We start from the raw sequence: 27957 nt of genomic DNA on the forward strand, positions 1-27957 counted from the left end.
TTGTGGGGGGGGGGGGGGGGGGTGGTGCATCCAGGATACAAAACAATTGTGCTTTACCTTATATTCACATGTATTCAACACATAATATTTAGGTTTCTGAAGAGGCCTTTTTTTCCTGACAAACTGCACTGAACCAAGAATTTTATTCCACATTTAATGTAATTCTTTAGTCAGGTGATCTTTCTGATCTTGCATTAGAAAAGAAGGCTGGAAGAAATGAATTTTAATTCAGTTTGTCCATACTAATGCTGGAACTGATGCTGAAGGGATCATGGTGTAGAGGCCCACCCCAGGCAGAGTAAATTGACACAGGGTCCCAGTGCCTTCTTTCCTTCTCAGCTCTGGGCATTACAAATACTGGATCACAGTACCCAGCACTGACTTTACCACATGCTGGACTCAACAGAAGGCAAAAGGACAATATTCAGAAAGAAGACAGTAAGGAAAACAGAAGAGATGAATTTGAAATAGTAGAAAAGAACCTAAATTTCATTCTTATGGTTGGCAAAATGCATTACCTAAGATCTCTACCAAACTCTCAAGTGTTCTACAAATCATGACTTCACAGAGATTACAAAATATGTTCAGAAAGCAGAAGAAAGCCCAACCTTTGCTGCCAGAACACATCAGTATACCCTCCTTTGGCCTAGGAGATATGAATGGGATGTACTAACAGCTAACATGGCTGCCACAATTTGCTAACATCTAGCTTAAAAGATCCTCCTATTTCCAGGTAAGAGTATGGCATAGAAATTAATAAATTAAAAAAAAAAAATATGGCACTTCACCTAGCTTTTCCAAACATTCATTACAGAGCCTTCTTCCTCTCAAAAAACTTTGTGTACAGCTATACTTTTCTCCTCTTCCCCCTTTCTTTCAATGTTTCGAATTTCACACTTACATTGCAATGTTTGCACTGGTACAAGTATTCAGAATTATGTAAAATAAAATTAAATATTCAAGGAAGATTTAAAGTCTGATCTCTTTTGGTTCTCTGAAAGCACTTTGTTAACTTTATTAAAATAGCATCAACTATTCTTTTAAGTTTTATGTTTAATCGTTTTTTAATTCTGTACTAGTACCTCCAATCAAGCATAGGCAAAAGCACATTAACTAAAGATAGGAGGTTTTATTTCAATAAGGATTATTCTTAATCTATCGAATCAAGCAGGAAGTGTTTCCCCCTCTGAAGCACAGAATTAGCAAAAATTAGAAAGAAACTGACTTGCTTTATCTTCTTTCTTTCAAAAGCCTCTGCTGGAACAAATAATTTCACAAATAATGCCTCCCTTTTGCACTGGAAAATAATTATCATACTCTACAAAACTGGTGGGAAAATCTGTGTTATCAACATTATTCTCATACTAGATCAAAAAAATCACACCACTGTACCAGCTATTAAGAAAAAAATGAACTCTATCCAAACCAAAACCAGGACAAGTATATGTTTTTTGTGGAACCACTATGCAAAAACTGTCAGGACAGTCACAACTCTTCCAGCAGCTGGAAAAATTATACTCTGCAACAGCTACCTCCATACCCAGAACCTGGAGACTCTTTTCATAGTTTAAATTTCAGGATATATGTATCAATGACCTACTAAATATTTAGCACTGCCTTTCACATTTTCATTCGTGGAAATTTTTGCATTCTTTCAAGGAACATTATGTGTTCTGTCCTTAGCAAATTCTTTTCAAATGTTGTATTGCTTTTTACTCATTAGCCTAGGTGAATGAACTTAATAATCTAATTTTTTTTTCCCCCCCTCCAAAAACGCCCTAACACTTTCTGTTCTCTGTGGACTCCAGTAACACTTCTATTTATATTTCTACAATGCTAGCGAAGCTTTATCCTCACATTGTGAAAACTCTGAGAACCCCCCTACTCATTTCATAGTTAAGTATTTAAAGAATATATTTCAGGTGCAAATGAAGAAGTCTCCAGATCTACAAGTAGAATCTGTCCGATAAATCCTGTGCTTGGTCTCTCCCCTTCTCCATCTTTGCTATCCAAGCAGTATATCTCACTAAACCTCAGAAAATAATTAGTTATCAAAATTGTAAAATCTGTAGGGCATGACAAATTGCTGAGAAGAGGAATTGCAAGGAGGAGATGTTACATATGGTTCATTCAACCTTATTCTTTACCTCAGGACTATCAAAAACTACCACTACAGTGATATACTTTAATTGTACAGATTTTCCATACAGAACAAGGCCTTTTTTCTCAACTTTAATTTACTAAAACAAATAAATAAACCTACGTATAAAAAAAATCAAATAAAATTACTCAAAAATAAAACCCAATCACTCACCCTAGAAATTAAACTTAGTAGAGAAATTCAACATTATTTTTTACAAAAACACCTAGTAGAGTATATTTCTGTGCTTATTCTAATACAATCACTCTTAGAAGATGCCATGACACATACCTTTTTATCATTATCAAATACAAGACAAGGCATAAATATCACAGTTGTGCTCCCTACATATTTGTGGTTAGTATCAGCCCTCTAAACATACAGAACAACATAAAAAATCAATCAATCAATCAATAATCAATCAAAAATCCTTACCGCTTTGCACCCCATATCTGTTTTGCATGCTTTTCTCCCTGAAAACATTAGGATTCCTTGCTAGGACAGCCTGCAGCAAGACTGGTATATCTCCCTCTGGATCATCACTGCCAAGGTTATCTTTCAACTCTCTGGAATTGTGGAAGTAAGCAAATAAAGAGGCAAATGCATTTTCAAATTATAAGAAACCATGAGTCAAGTAAAAAAACCCAAACAACCACAACCAATCAAAACCAAACCAAATGACATCATTTTACTGTTAAAATACAGAAAAAAAACCCCACCAAATCTGCACTGCACCACTGTTCTCAAAATCTACTTTTTTCTTCTCATGCTAAAGGAATGGTAGAAAAGGTATTCCTACTAGTCTTCAAAATTATTTTCTGTTAAGAAGCACTTATATATACATGGCTGTCAGTTTCAGACTATTATAACGCTTCTTATGTCCATTTCTGTATTGTAGTCTTCTCCATAAAAGAAGAATGGTTTGTCATAACATCCAGAAAGTACTACTGTAGAAGTGAAAATAAGATAAGCATAAATGCATAACATTTACATTGCAGCCCAACACTTTGAAAATCTTTTATTTTAGAAGGGGAAATTGGCATATCTTTGACATCACAGGATTCCCTTTGAACCTTCAAAAATTTTCTGTAAATGAATCCATATTTTCATTTTTTCTTTGCATTGATGACTTTGAAGAGCTACTTTCATTTGATCAAAATAACAGATTGGAACACATAGGAAAAAGACAGGGCTGTACACATAAGAAAATTTAAAGAACACCGGTGAAAAATGAAAAAAACAAAATACTTGCTGGTTCAATTCTTAAATATTTTAAGTTCAATATCTAATCAGAACTGACATAGATCTTGCATGGGTGTCTCAGAAAAGTATCTTTTTGTGTAATACTGGGTATAACATTTGTCAGTGCACATAACTAACGCAAGTGGAACACAAATGACTTTTGCACAATCAGTACCACAAAGTTTGCACTCCTAACTAGCAAGAACAGAACAAACAGCATACCTATTAAAAAAAAATAGTTATGCATAAGGGCTGTCAGACAATTACTAGCATTCCAACAGAAACAATTGATTCTTATACTGCAGCAATCTGCTAAGCTAGCCTAATAAAAAACCTGCACCTTATAATTTTCAGATACTAACGCCCTTCTCAATTCAATTCAGTTTAATTTAAAGTAATAAGGATGGTGATCTGATATAGTTGAAGTTCAAAATACATACATGTGATCTGTTGACACCTGATTGAGACTGTGGATGAGCTGTGAAACCAAGTTTTCATCCCTGCAAGCCAAAAGGCAGTTCACCTCTTCAGCTATCCGTCCATTGAAAAGCAGGCTTTTTGTTGTGGTAGCAGGTAAAGGTGATGGAAGAGGCAGCTGGTTCAAAACTGTTATCAGAAAATAGAAAGGAGTTCAGAATTATTTCATGAAACACAAGCATAAAAAGATGGACACCTTCTTACTCCCTCATGTGATTAAAAAAGAAAATCTGACAACTACATTACATGCATTAATTACCTTGAATGTGCCTTGAAACTTGGAAAAATTAGCAAGATCAGCAAAACATTTATTAAAACAGTATAAATTCAGCTAGTTAATTGAGCCTACTCTACTGCTTCTACTCATCAAGTCCTCCATGTTTTTAGGGCAACATGACTTGTCAATTCCAGTACCTTCTTTCTACACAGAGAGAAATAAGGTGAAGCAGTGACATGCCTTTCTCTTTCATGCACTCCTGACTTTCTGAACATCAGAGAAATATGACAGAGAAAGAAGCAAACACACCTAACACAAGGGCTAATCCCACCAAAGGTAATCAGTGTTTTAAGAAACTATTGCACCGGAAGTCTGGCCAGTGACTTCTACTAGGTAAGTATTTTGACTTGAGAACCAAACCTGCAAATAATTAGTGCTGGAAAACTATCCATAGCCCAGAAACTTATGATTTGCATCCTGATGGACCATTATTATACACACATAATGGTACATGTATTCACATATAAATACATAAGCAGCATCTTCCAGTTTAATAATTCAGAATATCAGAAAGACATGAAGTGGTTTTTCCACCCCATTGAATATATTTGCTTTTTTTTACTATAGGCACTTAAATTCAATTGCTGGGTATATACTTTCAGTGTCTCTTGAAGTCTTCAAATTTCAACAGCATAGTAATAAAACAAGAGCTCAGAATAAGCACTTGGATCACTGAGTCCAGTTATCCTCAGACAGACAACTGAGCTATAAACTCTTGCTTACACTTTATATAAAAAAAATGCATCTTTGTCCCGATTTCTCTTATTGAAATGGCTGTTGTAGGACTTCATTATAGTAATGATAAATCTCCTCTAAGTTTCCACTAGAAATTTATTTTTGGTCACATTATAACCATTTGGTTTTGTGCCAGCATCAGCTTTTAATTTAAATAGTTCTTTTTCTTTCCTTGCATTTTGTCTTCCTGACATATTTAAAGACAGTACACACACCTCATCTACTCACAGCCAAGAAACAAGCCTCATAGGTTCAGCTGCTTATTTCCATTCTAGCAGCCACTCTTTGCACTTGTTAATTAGAGCAACTTTTTTGTACTTTTTCCAAAACTAAGGAACTAGGTTTCAAATATATTCAGAACATTCCACAACTCTCTATCTGAACATCAGTCTAATCATATGTGTCTCTCTCTCTCCAGTGAAGATAATGATATGTATGTTTTAGAGAAGTATTTCATCATTTATATGTTTTTCTTTATTTGTGGGGTTCCCAGATATGTTACCGAATGATATTCCAAACAACGAATTCCTATATTTTTTTGTTTTGGGTTTACATAAAGGTGCTTTTTTTAACCTACATGTTTCAATTAGCATATTTTGTTTGAATATATTTTTAAAATTCTAGCAAGGACAAGAAATGTTTTAATACCAAATCTGATTTTGAACAGATTTACTTTTAAGAACCTTAAAAATAAAACTATTTTTAGTATTTTGAAAATGGGGGTATATTAAGTGAACAGGTACAAGGGAACATAGCAAAGACAAAAAAAGAGTACTTACGGTCTGTAAGACTAGCAATCCCTGCAAGAGTAGTGATGGGAACATGAGGCATATCCCCATTCATCCTGAAGTTCTGGGATGGTAGCGACTACACAGGTATTTTAGTTCAGGTGCCAGCTATCATTACTTCCCATCTCCCAAGCACTAAAAAAACAAAAAAAAAAAAACAAAAAACAAACAAAACAAAAAAAAAAAAAAAAAAAAAAAAAAAAAAAAAAAAAAAAAAAAAAAAAAAAAAAAAAAAAAAAAAAACAAAAAAAAACCAAAACACAAAAAAAAACACAAAACCAAATTAAAACTCTCAGTTTACTTAAAATAATTTTAAATTCAATAACATAAATGAAACATAGACTATAATCTCAAATGCATAGTAAGCAAATTTTGTCAAAAGTGGGTGGAACAATGTAGAATTTAAATATCAAATAGCATTAAGCAATCAAAAGGCAAGCTTCTGGGTTTCAGAAGTAGAGTCCTTCACCAAAAAAGATGCAACATAGGCAATCAAAAGACAATTTGCTCAGGTTATACAATACCAATGCAAAAATTGGCAACAAAACTTTTTTTGGCTCATAATGCAGTGGACAGCACTTAATCCATAATCAGTTTAAGCAATTAGCTACTATATTCACTTCCCAGTTTTGGAGGAGATATTTTTCATATAAGAAGTTAGCAAAAAAAAAAAAGGAATAATTTACAGGTGCAAATGTCAAACAGTAAGCAAAGTGACAAATAGAAAATCTTAGTATATTTTTGTCATGGTTTAACCCCAAACAGCATTTAAGTGCCATTCAGCTGCTCATTCCCACCAGTCACCCACCCCAGGTGGGATGGGGAAGAGAATCAGAAAAAGGCAAAAACTCATGGGATAAGAACAGTTTAATAATTTAAATAAAGTAAAATATACTACTATTGCTGCTAATGAAAAGGGAGATAAAAAAGAGAGAGGAATAAAACCCAAGAGAATCAAGTGACATGCAATACAGTTGCTCACAACCCACTGACCAATGCCCAGCCCGTTCCCGAGCAGTGATCGGCCTCTCCTGGCCAACTCCCCCAGTTTATATATTGGGCACAATGTTCTATGGTATGGAATATCCCTTTGGCCAGTTCAGGTCAGCTGTCCCAGCCATGCTCCCTCCCAGCTTCTTGTGCAGCTCCTCCCTGGCAGAGGCTGAGACAGTGAAAAGCCCTTGACTCAGGGTAAGCACTGCTCAGCAACAACCAAAACATCAGTGTGTTATCAGCATTATTCTGTACTGAATCCAAAACACAGTGCTGTACCAGCTACTGAAAAGAAATAAACTCTGTTCCAGCTGAAACCAGGACAATTTAAAAAACAGTCGTATTTCAAAATTTATCTGAAAATATCTCTTTAATATTAAACGCACTCTGATCAAACTATTACCAGGTACTGTTTCACCCCCTCCACAGAAAGAAAAGGTTTAGTCACCACTGAACTAGTTTATTTCCTATAAAACAGCATAGTTTATATTCAACTACTGAAAAGGAATTTGTTCATCTAGTTTTTACTCACTATAAAGATCCCAATTGTAAGGAAGTCCACATTATTTAAAACAAACAAACAAAAGAACAAAAAAAAACCAACCACCACCAACCCCCTCAAAAAAAGATCATCACAATAGTTTGAACTGCATTTCCAAAACAACAAAAATTTACAAATACCATACATTACAATCCACTATTGTTATACGAATGAAATGAAAATAATTGAGCATGATATCTTCTGAAGACAAAATAAATTAAAGGAACTTGTTCTATGTACATTTACCTATAATAGACAGGCTCCCGTGTTAACTTATGAAATAGTAAGACTACTTCTGTCAGCATTTATGTTGTTTACTTAAGATTCTGAAACAGTGATTTGTTTATACTTACTTTACAAGTCAACAGTTTTGCAAATTACATATACAATACATATAAACCAAAATATCACTGGCATTTCCTTAATAATCTTTATCTCATTCTTTCTTATGCCACACCAATGACAATATATAATACCACTGCTAATACATGTGTACAGATTCCAAGCAAAACAAAGAAATAATATTCTAAATATTTTTCCTGCACAAAGTTTTCATGAACCAGTGAAGTTAACTTTTCAGTGTTTCCCTATCTACACACAACTAAATTATTTTGGGTGGGAGTGGGGGTGGTGTGGTGTGACAAGGGACAACACAACCAATACACAAAAAACTGCCACCCAACACTGAGTTAACTTCCTTTGCTGAACCTGCCACAGGCTCATTCCCACCACTAAATTACATTTGCTTGTTAAAAATATAATACATTACAGGTGCAGAAATGTAGTTAAGGAAACTGCTGCAGATAGATATATGCTGTGTGGGTTGCTGTGTTTGGGGTTTTTTTCATCCAGGAGAAAACAACCTTCAAACACACAGAGCAGTTTCAAATGCTACTTGATACTGAAGCTTCTTTACCTGAAATGAATACCAACATACAAAAAATTTCAGTTGTTTCTTAGTTCCATAAATAAGCAATTCTTAAAGAAAAAAAAAAGGGACCTAACTTTTATCACAATGAGTCTGTAACAGCAAACCCACAAGAGCTAACAACACTTTTAGAACTTAAGTTTTCATTTAAAGGTAAGAAGTTAAAGAAGACCTTTCACACATAAGTTGTACATACAAGAGACCATGTCCAATGAGCTCTCCCCTCTCCTAACTTAAACTGCATCAAAACTGATTAAGGTCACATAACTATTCAGTATTATTGGAAATCCCATATGTAACACAAAGACAAGGGGGGAGGGGGGGAATTTGTTTCCCTTCCTGTTCACCTTGGAAAGCTGTAAACATCAGAGACAGTCACTAATAATGCAAGTTCTTTCCTGGTATTACTGCTACAGTAATTATACAGATATTGAATGGAAAAAAAATCCCTCCAAAAGTAGACAAATTATATACCTTCTCCACAGATACATAAGTAACATGAACTGGCAAGATCCAGATCCAAGAGTGGAACAAGTGCAGACAGCTAGCTAGGATGGTCAGGGAAAGACTAAGTTTTCCAAGAGGAGAGTAGAAGGGGCTGCTTTGTTTAGCTAACAAAACAAAAGTCAGGAGGGGATGTGGTTGCTATGGCTAGGGCAAAGAAGGTTACAAAGGAAGAATGCTCAAAATATCGAGCAGTTAGGAAAGAAAACTGACAGCCCAAGACATGTTATTTCACACAAAATATCAAAATATCATGCAACAATTAAGGGCTTGACAAGTCAGACAAATCAAAACAAACAAGTTTTGTTGTGTTTTGGTTTTTCATTCCCAACTCTAACGAGTCATTTATCAATATTTAGAAACTTTTGTATTATCAACTTTGTGCAGTAGCTGCTACCAGTAGTAGTGCAGCATTTCTACCTCTAGACTGGAAAAAAAAAAAATCTGTCTTGGGGATAGTTTTAATCCCATATCTATTTGGTTGGTTGGTTTTGTTTTGTGTCCGGAATGCCGGAATGGTCACTGCTGCTTCCCCCACCCCCCCCCCCCGCCCCGGGGCCCTCGGGATATGGTCCCTGCTGCTTCCCCCCCCCCCCCCCCCGGCTCCGGGACTATCGTGATGGGTGAGAAGCAACCCGGAATCCTGCGAGGGTTGGGGACCAGGGGCTGCTGCTTCCTTCCAGTGGAGTGATAGTCTCGGCAGCAACACGGCACGGTGCCTCTGACTGGATATCCTGTTGCCCTGTGGTTTTTGCATGTTTCTTTTTTTTCCCTTTTCCTTCGCCACTGTGACTGGGGCTTGCCAGCTTGCTCCTCTGCTTGCTTGGGAGCCCAGAGGCAGTGCATGCTACGCCAAGAGCCCTCCCCGCCAGGCTGGCCCGACCCCGGGACCAGCCATCGCTGGTTAGCTATCCAAGGGAGCGATCCCCCACCCAACCCCGCTGTTTTCTGACACTGTTTCAGGGCTTTTTGCTATACTTTAACCTGACACGCCGTGCCTGCCCGGACACCCCACGGCTTCTGACATGGCTCTAGAGTCTTTGCTACACTTTGTTTGCCACCCCGGGTGTGCTCACCTCTGCTGTTCCAGTCTGCTGCAGTCCATTCAGCTTCCCAAATGGCACTTAGACCGGCTGCTTCTTGTGAGTTTGCAAAGGAAAGCCCCTTCTCTCTCCCACCAGCTGAGCTGCCATTAACCATATGGAAAGGCGTTTGAGCTCGCGCCACAACACGCCCAGCAGCTGCGGGGGAACATCGCACCTGCCCTGCCTGGCCGGGAGCCAACAGCGCCCCTGCCGGCTGTGACCATAACTACACCAAAGGGGAAAGTCCTTGACAGCCAAGAAAGCTGTTATTGGGACTTTTTTTTGTTTATTGTTGCTGCCGTTGTTGTTGTTTCTCTTGTTATACATATACATACTAGTAAAGAACTGTTATTCCTTCTCCCATATCTTTGCCTGAAAGCCCTGTAATTTCAAAGTTATAGTAATTTGGAGACAAGGGAGTCATATTTTCCATTCCAAGGGAGGTTTCTGCCTTCCTTGGCAGACACCTGTCCTTTAAACCAGGACACCTTAATATTAACTGAATTAAGGAAATCAAAAAACTGTTGCACTGAAAAAGCTTTTAAACAATGCATCATTGTTGCAGTTCAAAGAGAGAAGTAGAAACCCAATTTGCATATATGCAAAGATAGACTTGCATATTCAGTATATACATATACTCTTGCTGCTTTATAAGAAAAAACAGATATTGTAAAAGACATTCCAGGGAGGAGGAAACTACAGTGCACAAAGGAAGTGATACAAAGAACCCCTTTGAAAAAGAGAAACAGTGAAAGGGCAGCAGATACTGAGAATAATGTATTAAAAATGATCATCATAACATAATATACAATAAAAACAAAAGTGAAACCAAGACAGCAAGGACAGTAATATTGAAAAAGTTTATGTTACAGGTAATAACTACACATTTAAAGCACTACTTCTGTATGTTATCTTCTTCCCTTTTTGTTGTCAATTATAGATATTCTCATTTACTGCAAATTAACATTCCAAAGAAAATTCCTACTGAAATGTTAAATTTTAAATGTTGTTCATAGGTTGGGGTTTTCTAAAGTGTATTGTGGTTTAACCCAGCTAAGCACCATGAAGCCATACCCTCACCCCCCCTTCCCCAGTGGGATGGGGGAGAGAATCTGAAAAAAGATAAAACTCATGGGTTGAGATAAAGGGTATTGGGTCTGGCTAAACTGGAGTTGTGCTTTGCATTAGTAACTAGAAAGGTGCTGAGAACACACCAGTGTTTTGGCTGCTGCTGAGCAGCACTGGCACAGCATCAGGGCTGTCTCCAACATCCCCCCCAGCTCAGATAGAAAAGCTAAGGGAAGGAATAAGGGAGGGCATTTGTTATTCCACAATGTTAGCCTTCTGGAGCAACCACAACATGTGCTGAAGCCCTGCTTCCTGGGAAGTGGCTGAACATCACTCACTGATGGGAAGTAGAAAATAAAATATTTTGTGCTTTTTTTCCTTTGCTTGCACACAGGACCTTTGCTGCTGCTTTAGCAAACTGCCTTATCTTGACCTACAAGGGTTTTTTTTTTAATCTTATTTTCTCCCCTTTCTCTTTCCTCTTGGTTGAAATACATTCTTATCCCCTCAACAAAAATACCAGTCCTTCCATGGCTTAGCTATGTACATTCACAAGAACATTGGAAAACAAAATAAAGGGAAAATTCTGTTTATGTGCAGTAATACACAGGCTCAGTAGTAATGGAAAGATAAGTAACCTCAGGATTCAGAAATTTAGTATTTACATTTCAGTGTTTCATTCCCCATACTCCAGAGTATTCTTTAAATTATATCTTTAGATTTAAAAAGTAACTTTGTAGTGGGCTGACCTTGGCTACCTTAGATAACTAACTTAATATATTTCTGAGGAAAAAAAAGATAAAATTAGATGGATTAAAATTAAATTTTAAAGAACTGCTAAAATATCAAGTCTCTATAGCTTTCTTTTTCTAAAACATTGTATTAAATACATCATGTTAAAGACAATTCTGTTTTATGTAGTTTATATTATGAAATTTTTAGTTTGGATGAAACTACTTTAAAAGTTTGTTTTAATTTCTTATATGTTGAATAGCATTGTACTGATATAACCACAGCATTATGCTCAAAGTTGATTTCTGCAGCTGCACAAAGTAAACCAGTACAACTCATTTATTAGCTACTTTATAATTTAGGTAAGCAGTCAACTCTTCTTTTAAAACATAAAACATGCTATTAGAAATTTAAGAAGCCTTGCCTCAACCAGTTTTAAGCTTCCACATTTTGGAATAAACTGCTACTCTTATTAGTTATTACATGAAGCTCTGCTAGTTATCAGCTCATAAACTGTCCTTAAAAATTTAAAACCCCCATGCTTAAAGAATGAGAGAGGCAGAAAGAGAATGAATTATTTTCCTCTCATTCAAATAAGATGCCATGATTGAGTACATCAGACAGATTTAGGTACAAGAGGGCAAATTTCTGGTTTCTATACCAGAGCTACAGTTTGATACAATGACAGTACTTTGCTACAAGTTTCCTGAATTAAATGTTTATAAAAACACTTAAAAAAATACTAAGGAAGGAGATAGGGTTGCTAAAACATGGTCTAACACTTAAGTTACACAGAAAAAAGAAGCATACACAATCACAATATGAAGCATTTTAACACTAATTCAATCTCAGAAAAAGTCAGTATTGAAAGTGAGCAGTAATCAATCACCAATGCCGCTGCCTAAGGTTAAAATAGTAATGCAGGAAACCTGATATGAAGCTAACTTGAACAACCAAAAAGGAGGGTTGCATTTGGGGGGAGCCAGAGAGAAGGGGGGGGGGGTATTATCAGAAATCAAGAAGACTCATTATTACTGATAAAATCCCATTAAACACATCAGCATTTATAAAACCATAAAGTTTATGGCATATACAGAATAGTTTCACCTACAATACTGGCTACAAAAAATTATGTTTGACAAAAGAGTTACAGAAATCCCAGAAGCACAAAAAATGAAATTCAGAGTACTAGTGAAATTAATATGTTTAGTTCAAAAAGTTATCAGCCAACAGACTGAATAATGCTGACAAAGCAAATGAAAAATTAAAAAGCTTGAGATAAAAATTATTTAGCATAACTTCTAAACCAGTATTAGCATCATGTTTTTTTCCTAAAGCTATTCCAATAGTAGCTGCTCAAATCACTACAGCTACTGTAAGAAAAGAAATTTTAGTGAAAAGTACTGTACTGGACCAAGTGAGAGTTGCTTCTGCATATAATGAAGGCACAGAACATAATATCCAGCACTAACAGAACACACGATTGGGGATACAAGCACCATAACCTCACCCTAGGACAAGCAACCTTTAGAAAAAAATTTTAGAGCAACCAGCTTCTTCCTCTGTGGCTACTGTCACACTGATTTGGCCTCTGCTGTTCTATTTGATAACAATGACACTGATGCCTCTGCTGCCTATGTGCTAGTAGTGGCAGTGACACCACAGTAAATGGCAAGAGAGGCCACAACAAGATGGTGGAAGCATACAAAAAATTAGGTCTGTGGATTCAAGGAAAGATGTCCCCTAACACAGGTGTGCACCCAGTTTCTACAAGGGTAGACTAACATAAAGCATAATTGTGCTTTGTACCTGTAATAACCCTTCCCTGAGGAGGTGAGGAATTGACACAAGCAAACAACAAACAAAACCAAACCAGACTAATCATATGCAGAGAGCAGATACCTATGGGTAGTATGCAGCTTCCCTGACCTATACTACATGAATATCTAGCAGGAAATGTTTACTTTTCTTGCTACCTTGGAATCACAAAGGGTGAAAATTCATTACAACAGTTTCCCAAAAAGAATGAACAGCATTAGCATCTTTTTCTGTTAAAGCCATTTCCTTCTTGTAAGCACAGGAAGCTTTTTGCTTTTAATTTTATTTTCTATAAAAATTAAAGAGCACTTATAAACAATGTTCTCCACTTTAAAATAGCATCTCAAATATTTAATTCAGGTGCCTTAGCACTAAGAACTCTTTAAAATGAGGCCATATCACATCCTTCATACACAAATCAGTTATGCATCAAGAAAAAGCCTATTCATTAAGGCAACACAACACATCTCAAAAATTTGTGGAAAATGAAATTATATTTACAAAACATTGTGATGATCACCAAGTGTACATTAGTTCAGGCAAAGAGGAAAATGCAAATCTCAGAATTACTGATTTTCAAGGTAACTGCCCAATGCATCATTGAAGCTATACCAAAAAAACCCAAAAAACTCCCACTGTTCTACGGGAAAGTGTATTTCCTGCTATTTCATTAGAGAACTAATGCAAAACAGAATCCGTTTTAGGAGCCTTACTGTTGAGAAAGCTCAGTTGTTTTAAGCAAATGGTTTCAAAATAAGATACTACTGGCTCCTTCTCATTAAAAAAGGGGTACCAGATCAAGTTCAACTGATAAGGTAGCAAAATCTAAACCAAAAATTGGTATGTTTCAAAAACTTAAGCTATATAGAATACACATTAGTTTTGCAGTTATGTTCACAAGTTCTGCAAAAAAAAGCAGCTAAAACTATCAAGGAGAATCCAGTTATTCAGGAAATTTATTACTGCTCCTTTACATCTTTTTAAACAATAAGTATCTTCTTTATGAGCCTTTCAACATCAAAGATTCTGACAATACTGAGAGCTACTGAATTATTTTTGTTCTGCAGAAGTGAACATAGAATTAAACTGTAAAATCATAACTTTGCTTGGAAGCAGTCATGATACTAAGCTTAACTGAGAAATTCAAACATAAAGGGAAAACCCCAAGCTACTTCAGCAGTTCATACATTTATTATTTCCCATCTGTACTACATATTCCTCATGCAACTTCCATTGCAACAAAAGGTATATCTACAATTATACTCTTTTTGGTGAGCACAGCCTTTTCAATGTTTCAAGCAGCAGCTGATATTAGATACAGTCCATTGTATTCAAAAATGTATAGAAGAGCAAGAGCTATTAAAAGGGTTTGGTAGGTCAGCTCTGTCAAATGGAAAGCATTTTAGGTTGCAACACACATCTTTGTTAATAAAATAGTGATAGAGAGGAAGTAGTAACTTGAGTTTTTTTCAAATTCTTGACTGTCATTTGTTAGCTGGTAGTATCATTATCCTTTTCTAAAAGCAACTGTGTACTTAAATTACTTACATTTTAAAGGCTTTTAATTAGGTTGGATCTTAACCAGGCTGAAAACTTAGTGACTAAACACTGGACCAAAATCTATTCAATTCAGGAGTCTTTTTCAACTTTTAATCTTGCCCTTCTGTCTTTGAACATTCTCAGGTGATTCCTAACCTTTATAAAACAAAATTGGCAAGAAATATACCTGTTGATTAAGTAGCCGATTTTGCACAAAACTTGACATCACACCATTTTTGCCTCTTTTTTGGCTTTGAAAAACAATTAAAACACCTCTAAACTTCTTTAATACACACTAAGAAAACCGATGCACAACTATAACATTTCTTTGAAGATCTGCAATAAATGCCAATGGAAAATTCTGTATTTCTGAATATCTCCAATGATGGAAATTCACTGAGACTTTATTTCTCTTTAAATCAAATCACTACTTCCCTTATTGCACATGGCAACTGTAGCTTCTTTTGTTATGCACTATTGTATTTGTGGGGTGCCCTCGTGGCAGGAAGGAATGATGAATCTGACTCCATGTTCTCAGAAGGCTAATTTATTTTATGATACTATATTATATTAAAGAATACTAAACTATACTATACTAAAGAATACAGAAAGGATACTTACAGAATGCTAAAAAGATAATGAAACTCATGATTCTTTCCAGAGTCTCGACACAGCTTGACCCTGATTGGCCATTGAGTCAAAACAATTCACAGCAGAAACCCAATGAAACAACCATCTGTTGGTAAACAATCTCCAAACACATTCCAAAGGAGCAAAACAGAGGAAAAGCAAATCAGATAATTATTGTTTTCCTTTTTCTCGGAGGCTTCTCAGCTTCCCAGGAGAAAAATCCTGGGCGAAGGGACTTTTCAGAGAATATGAATGTGACATCGCACCTCAGACAGCTTGTCTTCATCCTCTGTATAAACACTCATTAGCTAGATAAAGGCAACATTTCAAGCCCTCAGCTTTTTTTTCACCAGGGTAAACAAACCCAGCTACCTCAGATTCTTCCTCTACATTTCATGCTCCAGCCCCCTAACCATCTTGGTGTCCCTCTGTCACAGTCCCTCCAGTTTGTCAGCATCCCTTTTTTTTTTTTTTTAACTGATCATGTAATTTACATTCTGGTTTCAGACCATTTTTGTCCTCACAGGCTACAGCATACTTCATTGTTACAATTGTCTTCTCGGCATTTTTAGTCCATTTTTTCATATTTTCCCTTCAACCAACTTCCATTTCTACCCCACTATCTTACAGCTTTAAGACCTGGCATAGCTTTTTCCCCACTTGATGCTACATATCACTTACACACTGTCTCACAACATGTACATTCCACCTCATCCATGCCATCAATAAAGCCAGTTCCCTCTGTGATTAGCCCCCTTCACACTAACAGCCAAAAGCTTTGTTCTGTCTTCTGTATACAAAGTACATTTCCAAGATTTACCACAAGTCCTTTGCATCCTTGTTGGGGTTTAAGAATGACACTCCAAAACTACAAGCCACTCATCCCCCTGCCCCTCCAGTGAGAGAGACAAAAGGCAGAAATTATGGGTTGAGATAAGAACAATTTACTGGAAACAGAAATGAGATAAGAAACAAACTGTAACAGAAACAATATTAATAACAAAAGTATACAAAAAGAGGGTGATTTACATCCAAAAAATTCTCACCCAGACCAAACCCATGAAGTGGGCCCTAAGACAATAAACAAAATGGCAAAGAGACCCTCTGCACCCATACTTTTTCTCCCAAGCACCAGCCACACACCCTTCTTGTAAGTAAGAATTCCTTACTTCTGCCCCCCAGTGATGATCTGAGTAGTATAGAATAACAACCTAGACATGCCTACATGGCTCCAGGCTTTGCCCCCTCACAGCTACTGTGAAAAATTAACTCAGTCCTGGCAGAAAATCAGGACAATCCTCCACCCTGAAATCTCTTGTGAACAATATTCTCTTTGAAAAGCATGGAACACTTGTTGATTGTTATATACAAGGTACAACTTGTATACCCTACTTATATAAACTTGTAAACATAACTATACTTACCTACTTCATGTATCCACAAATTATCCCATCTTTCCTGAGACTGAAAGGTTATTGCAACTTTCAGTTTAAAAGGCAGTTACACAACTAAAGTAATGAGCTACTCTCTCATTATTTTTGAGAACTGCTAAATTCAGAAATTGATTTTATTATTTTCCTGGTGAATTGCTGAATGAGTTTTAATTTAGCTTGGTACAAGAACTGTGGTCATCAAGATTTTCTCTATCCATATATTGTCAATATTCTAGTTTAGGGCTGCTCTTCAGGCTACTGTGCATCAGGTAAGCTAAGGTAACTGCATGTGACTTCATGAAGCTTTGCAACTGAAAAACAGTAAAAGTAAAAATATACCTCTGTCAATATTCAAAACGATTATGCTATCACACATTGACAATGGAAGTTTAGCACTAGAAAACATCTGCTTTATACATCAGCAAGCTTTCCATTTCATTTACTTTATGCTGCCCCTCTCGAGGAAGCTGTGGACTGGATGAGATCTCCCCTCAGTCTCTTCCAGGCTGAACAAACCAAGTGACCTCAGCTGTGACTTGTAAACCTTGCCCTCAAGGCCCTTCACCATCTTGGTCATCCTCCTTTGAATGCTCTCTAATGGCTTTATATCTTTTTTATATTGTGGCACCCAGAACTGCCCCCAGGACTTGAGGTGAGGCCACCTTAGTGCAGAGCAGAGTGGGACAATCCCCTCCCTTGACCTGCTGGTGATGCTGTGCCTGATGCACCCCAGGACACGGTTGGCCCTCCTGGCTGCCAGGGAACACTGCTTACTCATATTCAACTTGTCATCGACCAGGACTCCCAGGTCCTTTTTCATGGTGCTGCTCTCCAGCTTCTTGTTACCCAGTCTGTCCATACACCCGGGGTTGCCCCATCTCAGGTGCAGAATCCAGCACTTGCCCTTGTTAAACTTCATATGGTTGGTGGTTGCCCAGCCCTCTAGACTATCTAGATTGCTCTGTAAGGCCTCTCTACCCTCAAGGGAGTCAACATCTCCTCCTAGTTTAGTATCAATGGAAAGCTTAACATACATTCAACTCCTGCATCCAGATAATTTATAAAAACATTAAAGACCACTGGCCCTGAAATATGTATTTCACATTGTAAGTTTGGATTTCATAAGAGACACGGGAGTCTGAATCACCTCACTGTTATTTTAATTTAGACCATTCACAACATAAATTAATTGAAGTTTTCTAATATATTGTGTACATAAACAGAAAAGTGGGAGGAAAAAGTTGTATGATCAGTTGACAAAAGTTAGTCCCAAGACTTTCTCTAAATTAATGCATCAGGAAATAGGAAGAGCAAACAGAAAGTAATATAAAAAACAATAAATGCAGGATAACCTGAGAGTCAGAGATGCTGAGTGAAAGTGATAGCACTACAAGTGCTGACATAAAGCACAAGAAAAATTTGAAGTAACAGCTGAACTGTTTGAGTGGCTTACTGACACTGATACCTATGGTTTTCACACCACTCTGATTTGTTATTCATTTCAATGAGAAAGGATAATATAGTAAATAAATATGAGCATTAGAAGGACATGACTTAATCTTATTATGAAAGGGGGCATTCAGAAGAAATCTATATATTAAATTTCTCATGCAAGTAAGGGTTGGATTGAGAAACAGGAAAAAGCACCAATCATTTCTTTATCTCCCTTTGCTGCTTCCTGTGCATTTGCAACTGCTAAAGCAAGAACAAATATGCCTCCTTTCCTACTACTGTTGCTACTGCCAACTGTTTAAAAATAGTATTTTGCAAAAAACTTTCCTCAAATTCACATATTGTCTTACTGTTTTCCTTTTCTCTCAGTTCTATTCATTGGACAGGTTTCTTTCTATACTGCCCCCACTGCTTCATGCAAAGATGAAGAAAAATCTAGGATTAATCCTGCTCCTGCTCTCTTAGGACAAGAGGGCAACACTGTGGTTTACTCAACATAAGTATTAGTAGAAACAGTGGTGACAAAGTGATGAAATCTTTAAGAGCACAGATGCGCTAAACTCTACTGTCTAGCCTGCTAGTATTTCCAAATTCTTAAATATTATACAGTAATAATTTAAACTTGAGATGTGTTCCTGACTTCAGATATACATAGGCAAATAGTTACAAAGAAAAAAAAGAAGGGGAAAAAGAAGAGACGGAAAATTCACGGGAACTTGATCATCAACAATGAAAATCATTTGCTTATGAAAGGCATCTCATCTCCAAGTACTATAGAGACTATTTGGTGATCTAAAGTAGATTTTTTTTGTTTCACCTGTTGCTACCATCTTATCAAGAGTTGGTCTACATTGGAAAATTGGTCACTTCAAACACTCACATCCAAATTTTCAGTCCACTGTTAAAAACCCTACTGGTCCCATGTACCAGACAAAAGCCTTCAGCTATTATAGCCCAATCCTAGGGATACCTATACCTCTAGCAGGATAATTTTATAATGACAAGCATCAATATGCCAAAAATCACATGCAACAACAACGTAAAATAAGCTGAATTTTAAATAAAACCATATATGATATCCACTTTAAAATAAAGATATACAGTTAATATAACATCCACTAATCAAATTGACTTAAGAATTTTAACACATGGTTGTGCAGTCCACAAAACCTTACCTTACACCTTCTGCAGTACAGCAGCATAACACTGGCAAGCTCTGGCTTTTTTCCCTGGTACTATTGCAGAAAAAAAAATCTAAGACTTAAACAAGTTACTAATATTTCTATTTTTATACTGTATACAAAACACCCCTGTTAGTCTCTGGAGAACCAAACTCCAGCTGATGTTTCACTTGCCACCAAACCCATACCAGTTCATTGAAAGTTTTGGTCTACTGAATAAACTGACTGAAAAAAAAAAAAAACACCTCACTAACTGACCTCTAAAATATCTGTATATATGTAGATGGCTAACCCATTATTTAACACTGTGTAGACAGCACTCATGAATACATAGCATACTTCTAATTGAATCCTCACTGTCCAATGAAAATGGATCATTTTGTACAGGCTCCTATTTCAGATATTAAGGGCAAACTCTTCTCTAACTTGAATTCTATTTAGTGAACATCCTGACCTCCTAATCCAAATTACGCATACATGCCTTCAAAGCAGTAAGGGCCTCTGGGTGAAACTTCAGGAATACTTGGGCAATTCCTCCTACACTGTCAGGTAATCCTCTTCAAAAAGCTTAACGACCCAAGATTATTTATGACTCATGAATAACATCACTAGTAAATACTAGAAAATAAGTAGCACTTCTATGAAGAGGGCCAGGCTTCAGTAGCAGTACTTCTCAGAAATATTTATGGGTCTTGCAGACTTGTTCACTGGCCTGTCAGGGAATAGAGAGTTGTCTCGATTTTAGAAGGTAATAGGCAAAGACGCTCAATCAATATAAAATGTAGACAGGGAGAAACACTTATCCATTAAACTGCAGTAGTTGTTTCCAGCTTTTAGCAAAATGCTTGAATTCTGTGAACAAGGAATAAGGTTAATACAATGACAGCATCCTTAAACCTCTTTTTCCTTTCCATCTTTTTTTAAATTACCTTTATAAATTTAACATATGATCAAATTTCCAAAGAACAAGCATTTAAAAACTCTATCATTTCTGATGTGGTTTGGTTTTACTGATTTTCTTCCACTCAGTTACAGAGGGATAATTTTTGAACATAACATATGCAATCTGAAAGTTGCAATACAGAAATAATTCTTATAACTAAAGAAAGCCGTAGAAGACATGACATCACCATGTCAATAAGGATAGAAAAAGGGGGGGTCCTGGTTCAGGGCAAATTTGGGAGAGAACCCCCAAAGGGGTTCCTCTAGAAAAGCAGATTCAATTGGCCCCTCCCCCAACTGGTTTGGGAAAAAATACCTCCTTGGAGAAAAGTGGAAAAAACTGTTTATTAAACAATAAAATCTAAACAATATTAAACAATAAAACCGCTTGCTGCTCCAAAAGAGATGGCAAACTCAGAAAAGTCCCCTCCCTGGGTTGCAGCTTGGCTCACTCAGTCTCTTATCAGTCCCTCCTGTGCTGGAAATGCCGTGGCCCAGACCCAGCCTGGTGGGCCACAGGTGCAAGCTGCCGGTGCTCTTCTGGGTGTTCAGTCCAGAGCAGGTTAAAACAGGTCCAAGAAAAAGAAAAACCACAGTCCAAGGAACTTCTCTGCCTCAGCTAGCTGAAACTAAGTAAAAGCAAAGGACAGCTCTGTCCCACTGTCTGTCCATCCGCAGACAACACAGTCCAGGAGGAGGAATGTGGAGAAGTGAGTGCAGTGTCTGAAAACAAACTGCGCGCTTCTTCCTCCCCCCTTCTCTCTCTGGAAAAGTCTTAAAGGTGCAAAACATTATTCAGCATAAACAGAACAGACGATTGGGGATAAAAGCATCATATAGTCAACCCAGGACAGGGGGGAATCAAATTTAAATATAACAATGACAGAAAAAGCTAAAGAAATATGCAATAAATTAATATTATACATTCATAACAGAAAATTTAATGTGTCTGGGTTGTCTATTTATATTCATAACTTTTTTTCTTAAAAGAATTTTTACTCATATTTTCTGCCTAAAATCATCAAAGCTGTAAGCCACACTAGTGGCAGAAGTAAGAAAAAGCTATTTCAAGTAAATCATTTATTCCTAGATTTGCCACTCCACCTAAATAGCGAAGTGGCCTCACATTTAACAAATGACAGAGCAATCAAAATTAAATCATCACACCCTGCCTTAAATGACAGCAGACTGTCCAAACTACTAAAATAAAAATTACCATATGATTCTGCCCCACTGGACCTGCTGTTTGTGAACAGAGAAGGGCTGGTGTGGGATGTAATAATTGGAGGTCATCTTGGGCACAGTGATCATGAAATTATAATTTTCTCTTCTCAGAGAAGTAAGCAGGGGGATCAGCAGAACTGCCACCTTGGACTTCCAGAGTGCAGACTGGCCTGTTTGGGAGTCTGGTTGAGACTCACTTGGGAGGCAGTCCTGAAGGGCAAAGGGCTTCAGGAAAGCGGGATGTGCTTTACAAAAGAAATCTGAAAGGAGCAGGAGCAGGCTGTCCCCATGTGCCGAAAGACGAGCCGGCAGGGAAGACTGGCCTGGCCAAACAGAGAGCTTGGAATGGAACTCGGGGAGAACAAGAGAGTGCATCACCTCTGGAAAAAGAGGCAGGCAGCTCAGTAGGACTACAAGGATGTTGTGAGGTCATGCAGGGAGAAAATTCAAACGGCCAAAGCCCAGCTAGAACTTCATCTGCCTATGGCTGTAAAAGATAACAAAAAGTGGTTCTACAAATACATCAGCAACAAAAGGAGGGCCAAGGACAATCTCCATCCTGTACTTGATGTGGAGGTAAACAGTGACAAACAATGAGGAAAAGGCTTGGCATGCTACTTAGACCCCCTCACATCTATGGGGTTGGATAGGATCCAGCCAAGGGTACTAAGGGAGCTGGCAGAAGAGGTCACCAAGACACTGTCCATCATTTACCAGTGGTCCTGGCCAACTGAGGAGGCCCCAGGTGACTGGAGGTGTCAATGTGACAGCCATAAACAAGAAGGGCCGGAAGGAGGATCCGGGGAGCAACAGGACTGTCAGCCTGACCTCAGTACCTGGGAAGGTTATGGAATGGATCATTTTGAGTGTGATCATGTGGCATGTGCAGGACAACCAGGGGATCAGGCCCAGCCAGCAGGGGTTTAGGAAAGGCAGGTCCTGCTTGACCAACCTTTTATGACCAGGTGATCCACCTAGTGTGTGAGGGAAAGGCTCTGTGTGTGACTACCTGCACTTCAGTAAAGCCTTTGATGCTGTCTCCCACAGCATTTTCCTGGAAAAGCTGGCAGCCCATGGGTTGGACAGGTGCTCTCTTCACTGGGCTAGGAACTGTCTGGATGGTCAGGCCCAGAGAGTGGTGGAGAATGGAGCTACATCCAGTTGTCAGCCAGTCACCAGTGGAGTTCCCCAAAGCTCAGTATGGGGGCCAGTCCTATTTAACATCTTCATTGATGACCTAGACAAGGGGATCAAGTACACCCTCAGTAAGTTTACAGAGGGCACCAAGTTGGGTGGGAGTGTTGATCTGCTGGAGGACAGGAAGGCTCTGCAGAGGGATCTGGACAGGCTGGAGCAATGGGACAAGGCCAATTTTATGAGGTTCAACAAGGCCAAGTGCCAGGTCCTGCTCTTAGGTCCCAACCCCATGTAGCTCCAGGCTGGGGCAGAGTGGCTGGAAAGCTGGCCACAGGAAAAGGACCTGGGCGTGCTGAGCGACAGCAGCTGAACATGAGCCAGTGTGTGCCCAGGTGGGCAAGAAGGCCAATGGCACCCTGGCTTGGATCAGAAATGGTATGACCAGCAGGACCAGGGCAGCGATTGTCCCTCTGTACTCGGCACTGGTGAGGCTGCACCTCGAGTGCTGTGTCCAGTTCTGGGCCACTCACTGCAAGAAAGACATTGCGGTGCTGGAGCGAGTCCAGAGAAGGGCAACAGAGCTGGGTCTGGAGCACAAGAAGTGTCTGAGGGAGCTGGGGGTGTTTAGTCTGGAGAAAAGGACGCTCAGGGGGAACCTTCTCACTCTACAACTCCCTGAAAGGGGGGTGGAGCCAGGTGTGGGTCAAGCTCTTCTCCCAGGGAACAAGCAATAGGACAAGAGGAAATGGCCTCAAGTTGGTCTAGGGAAGGTTTAGATTGGATATTTGGAAAAATTTCTTCAGAGAAAATGTTATGAAGCACTGGAATAGGCTGCCCAGGGCAGTGGTGGAAATGGCACTGCAAGTGCTCAAGAACATGTAGATGTGGTGCTTAGAGACATGGTTTAGTGGTGGATCTGGCAGTTTTAGGTTAATGGTTGGACTCCATGATGTTTAAGGTCTTTTCCAATCTTAATGACTCTATGATTCTATTAAACATCACTAGCAGTCACCACCTAAAATAGGTTTACATTATGAATAGCAAAAGCACTTCAGTACAAGACTGACAAGCATGGACAGAGCTACAAGAATGAATTTATAGAATGCATAATTCTCATCTTACATTTATCACAGGTCATGTAAGGAGAAAAAAATACTGCATGAAATACTTAAAAATATAAGTTACGAACATAACAGAGCAAAAACTTGATTACTTAAAAGACCTTCCTGTTAAGTAACTTATTAAAAGAAAGAAAGACCGATACTTTCAGTCACTTATAGTTTCTCCTTTACTGTTTGCAGGATGACATTGAAAACAATGCTAATCTTTGAGTTGGTATGAACAGTAAGAAGAAACAGGATTTTGCCTGAGTAGGACTAAAACATACCTCAAACTTATCCAGGCACATATGGCACTTAATTTCAGAATTATAACTGCTTTACAAAACCGCATTAGTCCACTAAATTATTTAATCATAGGTTGTGTCAGTTTTTATACTACTCACGATCAGATAAAACCCTACTAGTAACAGAGTTCAGTTAGGAATAGATCCTACATGTTAGGTAATGCACAACACAAAACACCCTTCTTATCCAGAAGCATTTACCTAATGTTTTTAAGCTAATTGTTATAATACTTGCTTGTGTTTTAGGTCAGCTAAGAAAAAAATTTCCTTGCTTTTATCAGTTTCAGCCAGTATGTTCCACCACCTGGTGCTTCTGAGAAATTATAAGCAAATGGTAAGTCAGTCTTTGGTTGTAGAAAGCAAGACATTCTTTGAAACTGCCTAAATCAAGTACCACCAACAGGTTTGAAGATCAAAGTATAATTTGTCTAAGGTATGACCTTACACAGGAATTCAGTGAAACCTAAGTAAATGGCAAATTGAAAGTTAAATCCAAAAAAATATAGTTAAAGCAAAGCTTAACCAACAGACTGTAAGAAAACATTCTTTAAAAATATCATATTGTATGCCATTTCACAAAAAAACCCAGTGCATTGCAATTCACTGGGGTTTTTTTTGTTCATTTTTTTAAAGTTAACTCTTGGTTAACAGGAAAAAAAATGTTATCCAATTGTCAGGATTTCTACCATATCGTGACTGATATCTCTGAACCAGTAGATGTGGAAAGGCATTTCTTTACAATTTGATATCATTCATCCAATTTCAAGAGTCATAAGGCACAAGATGTGTATGATACCTGACTAGATAGATAAAGGGTACAGAATGCTCTCTACTGGTGGGTGCTGGAAACTTTGAAAGTTGCAAGGCTCTGAGTTGTTTTCTTTTATAATACCACTACCTTTTACACCACCCTACCATGTTTTAACCACTTGCTCTTTGAGCTAGGAACTTCAAAATCTAAGAAGATATACTGCACAGGTAACTTGAAGTACAGAGAACAGTTATGTAGATTGCTGTTAATATTAAATTCTGGTCTTGTACTATCTGCCTCGGTGGTTTAATACAGTCAGTTGGATAGAGGAACCCTCATGAGAAAAAAAAAAAAGTTATTTCCAGTGCACCAAGATATGTCGTCCACTGTTTTAGAAAATAGACTGAAAGGCAACTAACATCATACTAAAATAATCAAATATTCTGAAAGACTATTTTTTAGGAATTAGAAAGGACATTTTTTGTTTAAGTCACAGCTCACCTGCCTGCCAGTGGCAGGTTTTTTCGGCCTGGTTTTTCAAATTATACATTTGTCAGGTCTTTTAGTAATATACAGACACAATCAATACAAGCAGGATTAATGCTATGAAGTCTATCAAGAAAATTTCTGGCCAATAACACTTCCCCAGTAACAATACCTAAATTAACAACTATTTTAGTTTAGGCAAATTAAAGCTGTAATTACAGGTGTGGCTGGATGAGCAATATCAAAATGAGGTTTAAGAGAAGAAACATTGTAAAACTAGAAAATTATTAGAGGATTTCAGATTCCACCAGTGTTTTTATCAGTTAAACTCTTGCATTTGACAACCTATTTGGCAACATGATGTAAAACAAACAAGCATATACCTCTACGTTTTCCACTTCAAACATTAAACAAGGGAAGGGAGAAATATATAATCCAGAATAGGCTCTTCAGTCAATACATCATGATTATGTACAGCAGCACTATCACATATTTTTAATCTACTTTTTAAAGACTGTCCTTTTCATAGATAAAAATTAAACTGCAGTGTTAAGGAGGGTTCTTACCACAAAAAGTAAATAAAACTTGATAGACAGGTTTTATTAATCAAAGAAAAACATTTTCCTTACTTTTCCAGTTCTAGAGAGTCAGAAGCTCATGGCCCTTTTTATCAACTATTTCTCACTACAATTCAACAGTGTTGAATAAACTATATCTATACAATTCTAATAAATTTCAAAACTTATGCTCTACCTGTTGTGGAGAAAGCATTATTGTTTCAGTAAACAAATTGACTAAACAAAGGAAGTATTCAAAAAATTAGGAGGACTAAGCATGGTCACTCCTAATAAGAACCTATACTCTGAAAAGAGAGAATTCATGTTGTACTGGGTTTAGCTGGGATAAACTTTGACTTCTTCAAAGTTGCTGCTTTGGGTCTGTGTTTGGGTTTGTGCTAAACACAGAGTTGATAATACAGAGATGTTTTTTGTTACTGCAGAGCTTGCACAGAGCCAAGATCTTTTTTGCTCCTCATACGGCCACACTGGGGAGGGTGGTGGGGGTGTCTAGGAGGTTGAGAAGGGACACAGCCAGGACAGGTGACCCCCAACTGACCAAAGGGATATTCCAGACCACGTGACATCATGCTCAGCAATAAAAGTAGGGGGGAGGTTGTTGCAGGGCTGCTACTCAGGGACTGGCTGGGCATCAGTCAGTTGGTGGCAAGCAATTGGTTCCATTTGCATCACTTGTTTTCCTTGGTTTTACTTTCCTCTGGTTTTGGGGCTCCCCCCCCCCCCCCCCTTTTTCCGGTTTTGGGGGCCCCCCCCCCCCCCACTTTTACCCTTCCAATCCTCCCCTACCACACTGAAGGGGGAAGAAAAGCAGTCGTGGTGCTTAGTTGCCATGACATGGTATCCACAAAAGCTTATATTAATGGGTTTTATGCTCTCCAAGTATTATGCTGACAAAATTTTATAACTAAACTGCCAGTTTTACAATACAAGAAATTAGAAATTTCAGCTATAAAGCTATACTTTGCTGACTGCCATAATTTCCCTAGCTGGCCTTGATATAATCACTGTACATATAGTATTTTTTTAAGCTTAAGGAAATTTAGGGGTAGCAGTCTTGAAGATAGAAAGCTGTACAATCATGTGACCACTGCCATCATACAAACCTAACAAAAGAAGCACAGTGAATAGGGTTATGGATGAGAGGTGACAAAATGAACTATTAGCATCTTAACCCTCTGTCCTGCATTTTCTAAATTCACATCTGGTAAACAGAGAATTTCTGTTTGCTAAAGGGATATCAAAAAACAATCCACATTAGACCCAAGATGACTGAACCTCCTCCACAAGTCGTAGCCATCTTCTTAGTATACCTGCTTATTTACCAAAATTTAAAATAATCTGTGAGATCAAAGCTGTCTAAGGCTCTCTGAAGGGGACTGTGATAGGAGCTATAAAATAACAGGTAAGACAAGAAGCACATACAAGATCTGTAAGAGATCTAATGGCTACTATCTTATATATGTACAAAAGAAAAATCATTTGATAGACAGAAATTTAAGAACATTATTCAAATTACATTACAGCATACAAGGCCTTTATAAATAAAGTACAAGGGAAAGACACTGGTGAAAATTCCACTTCCCTTACCATTAATGGGTAGAGAGAAAGGATTTATGTAGATCCTGACCGTCAGATAGATGTTCATTAAACTGAATGAGAATTTTTTTAATTAGAAAGTTTCACTGAAAACTGTCAATTGTCAAAGTGGACATAGCTTAGAAAATGTTTCCATTTAAACAGACTTTATTTCAAAATAACAGAACTAAGGCATTTCAGCTTTACACCATTAAAATATTTCTAAAATGAAACACTAGTTAAAATCCAAGTGTGCTAGACCTTAAATTAGAATGCATTTTCTTCCATCAATATCA

The 27957-nt window shown here is 37.7% G+C and overlaps 1 protein-coding gene across 2 annotated transcripts in view; it reads right to left on the minus strand.

Annotated features, from left to right (window-relative positions):
• The window catches only part of LOC121357455 (nipped-B-like protein), a 128109-nt gene that overhangs the window by 86045 nt on the left and 14107 nt on the right, over positions 1-27957 (minus strand). For both annotated transcript variants that reach the window (XM_041474719.1, XM_041474718.1), the window contains exons 2-4: positions 5651-5794; positions 3823-3988; positions 2576-2706 (exon numbers count right to left, since the gene is read on the minus strand). In XM_041474719.1, coding sequence (XP_041330653.1) covers positions 2576-2706; positions 3823-3988; positions 5651-5714 — 361 coding nt within the window. In that variant the 5' untranslated portion in view covers positions 5715-5794. The remainder of the gene's footprint in view (positions 1-2575; positions 2707-3822; positions 3989-5650; positions 5795-27957) is intronic.

Source organism: Pyrgilauda ruficollis, unplaced genomic scaffold (assembly GCF_017590135.1).
Source record: "Pyrgilauda ruficollis isolate IOZ18807 unplaced genomic scaffold, ASM1759013v1 scaffold334, whole genome shotgun sequence".
In the NCBI taxonomy this organism is placed as follows: domain Eukaryota; kingdom Metazoa; phylum Chordata; class Aves; order Passeriformes; family Passeridae; genus Pyrgilauda; species Pyrgilauda ruficollis.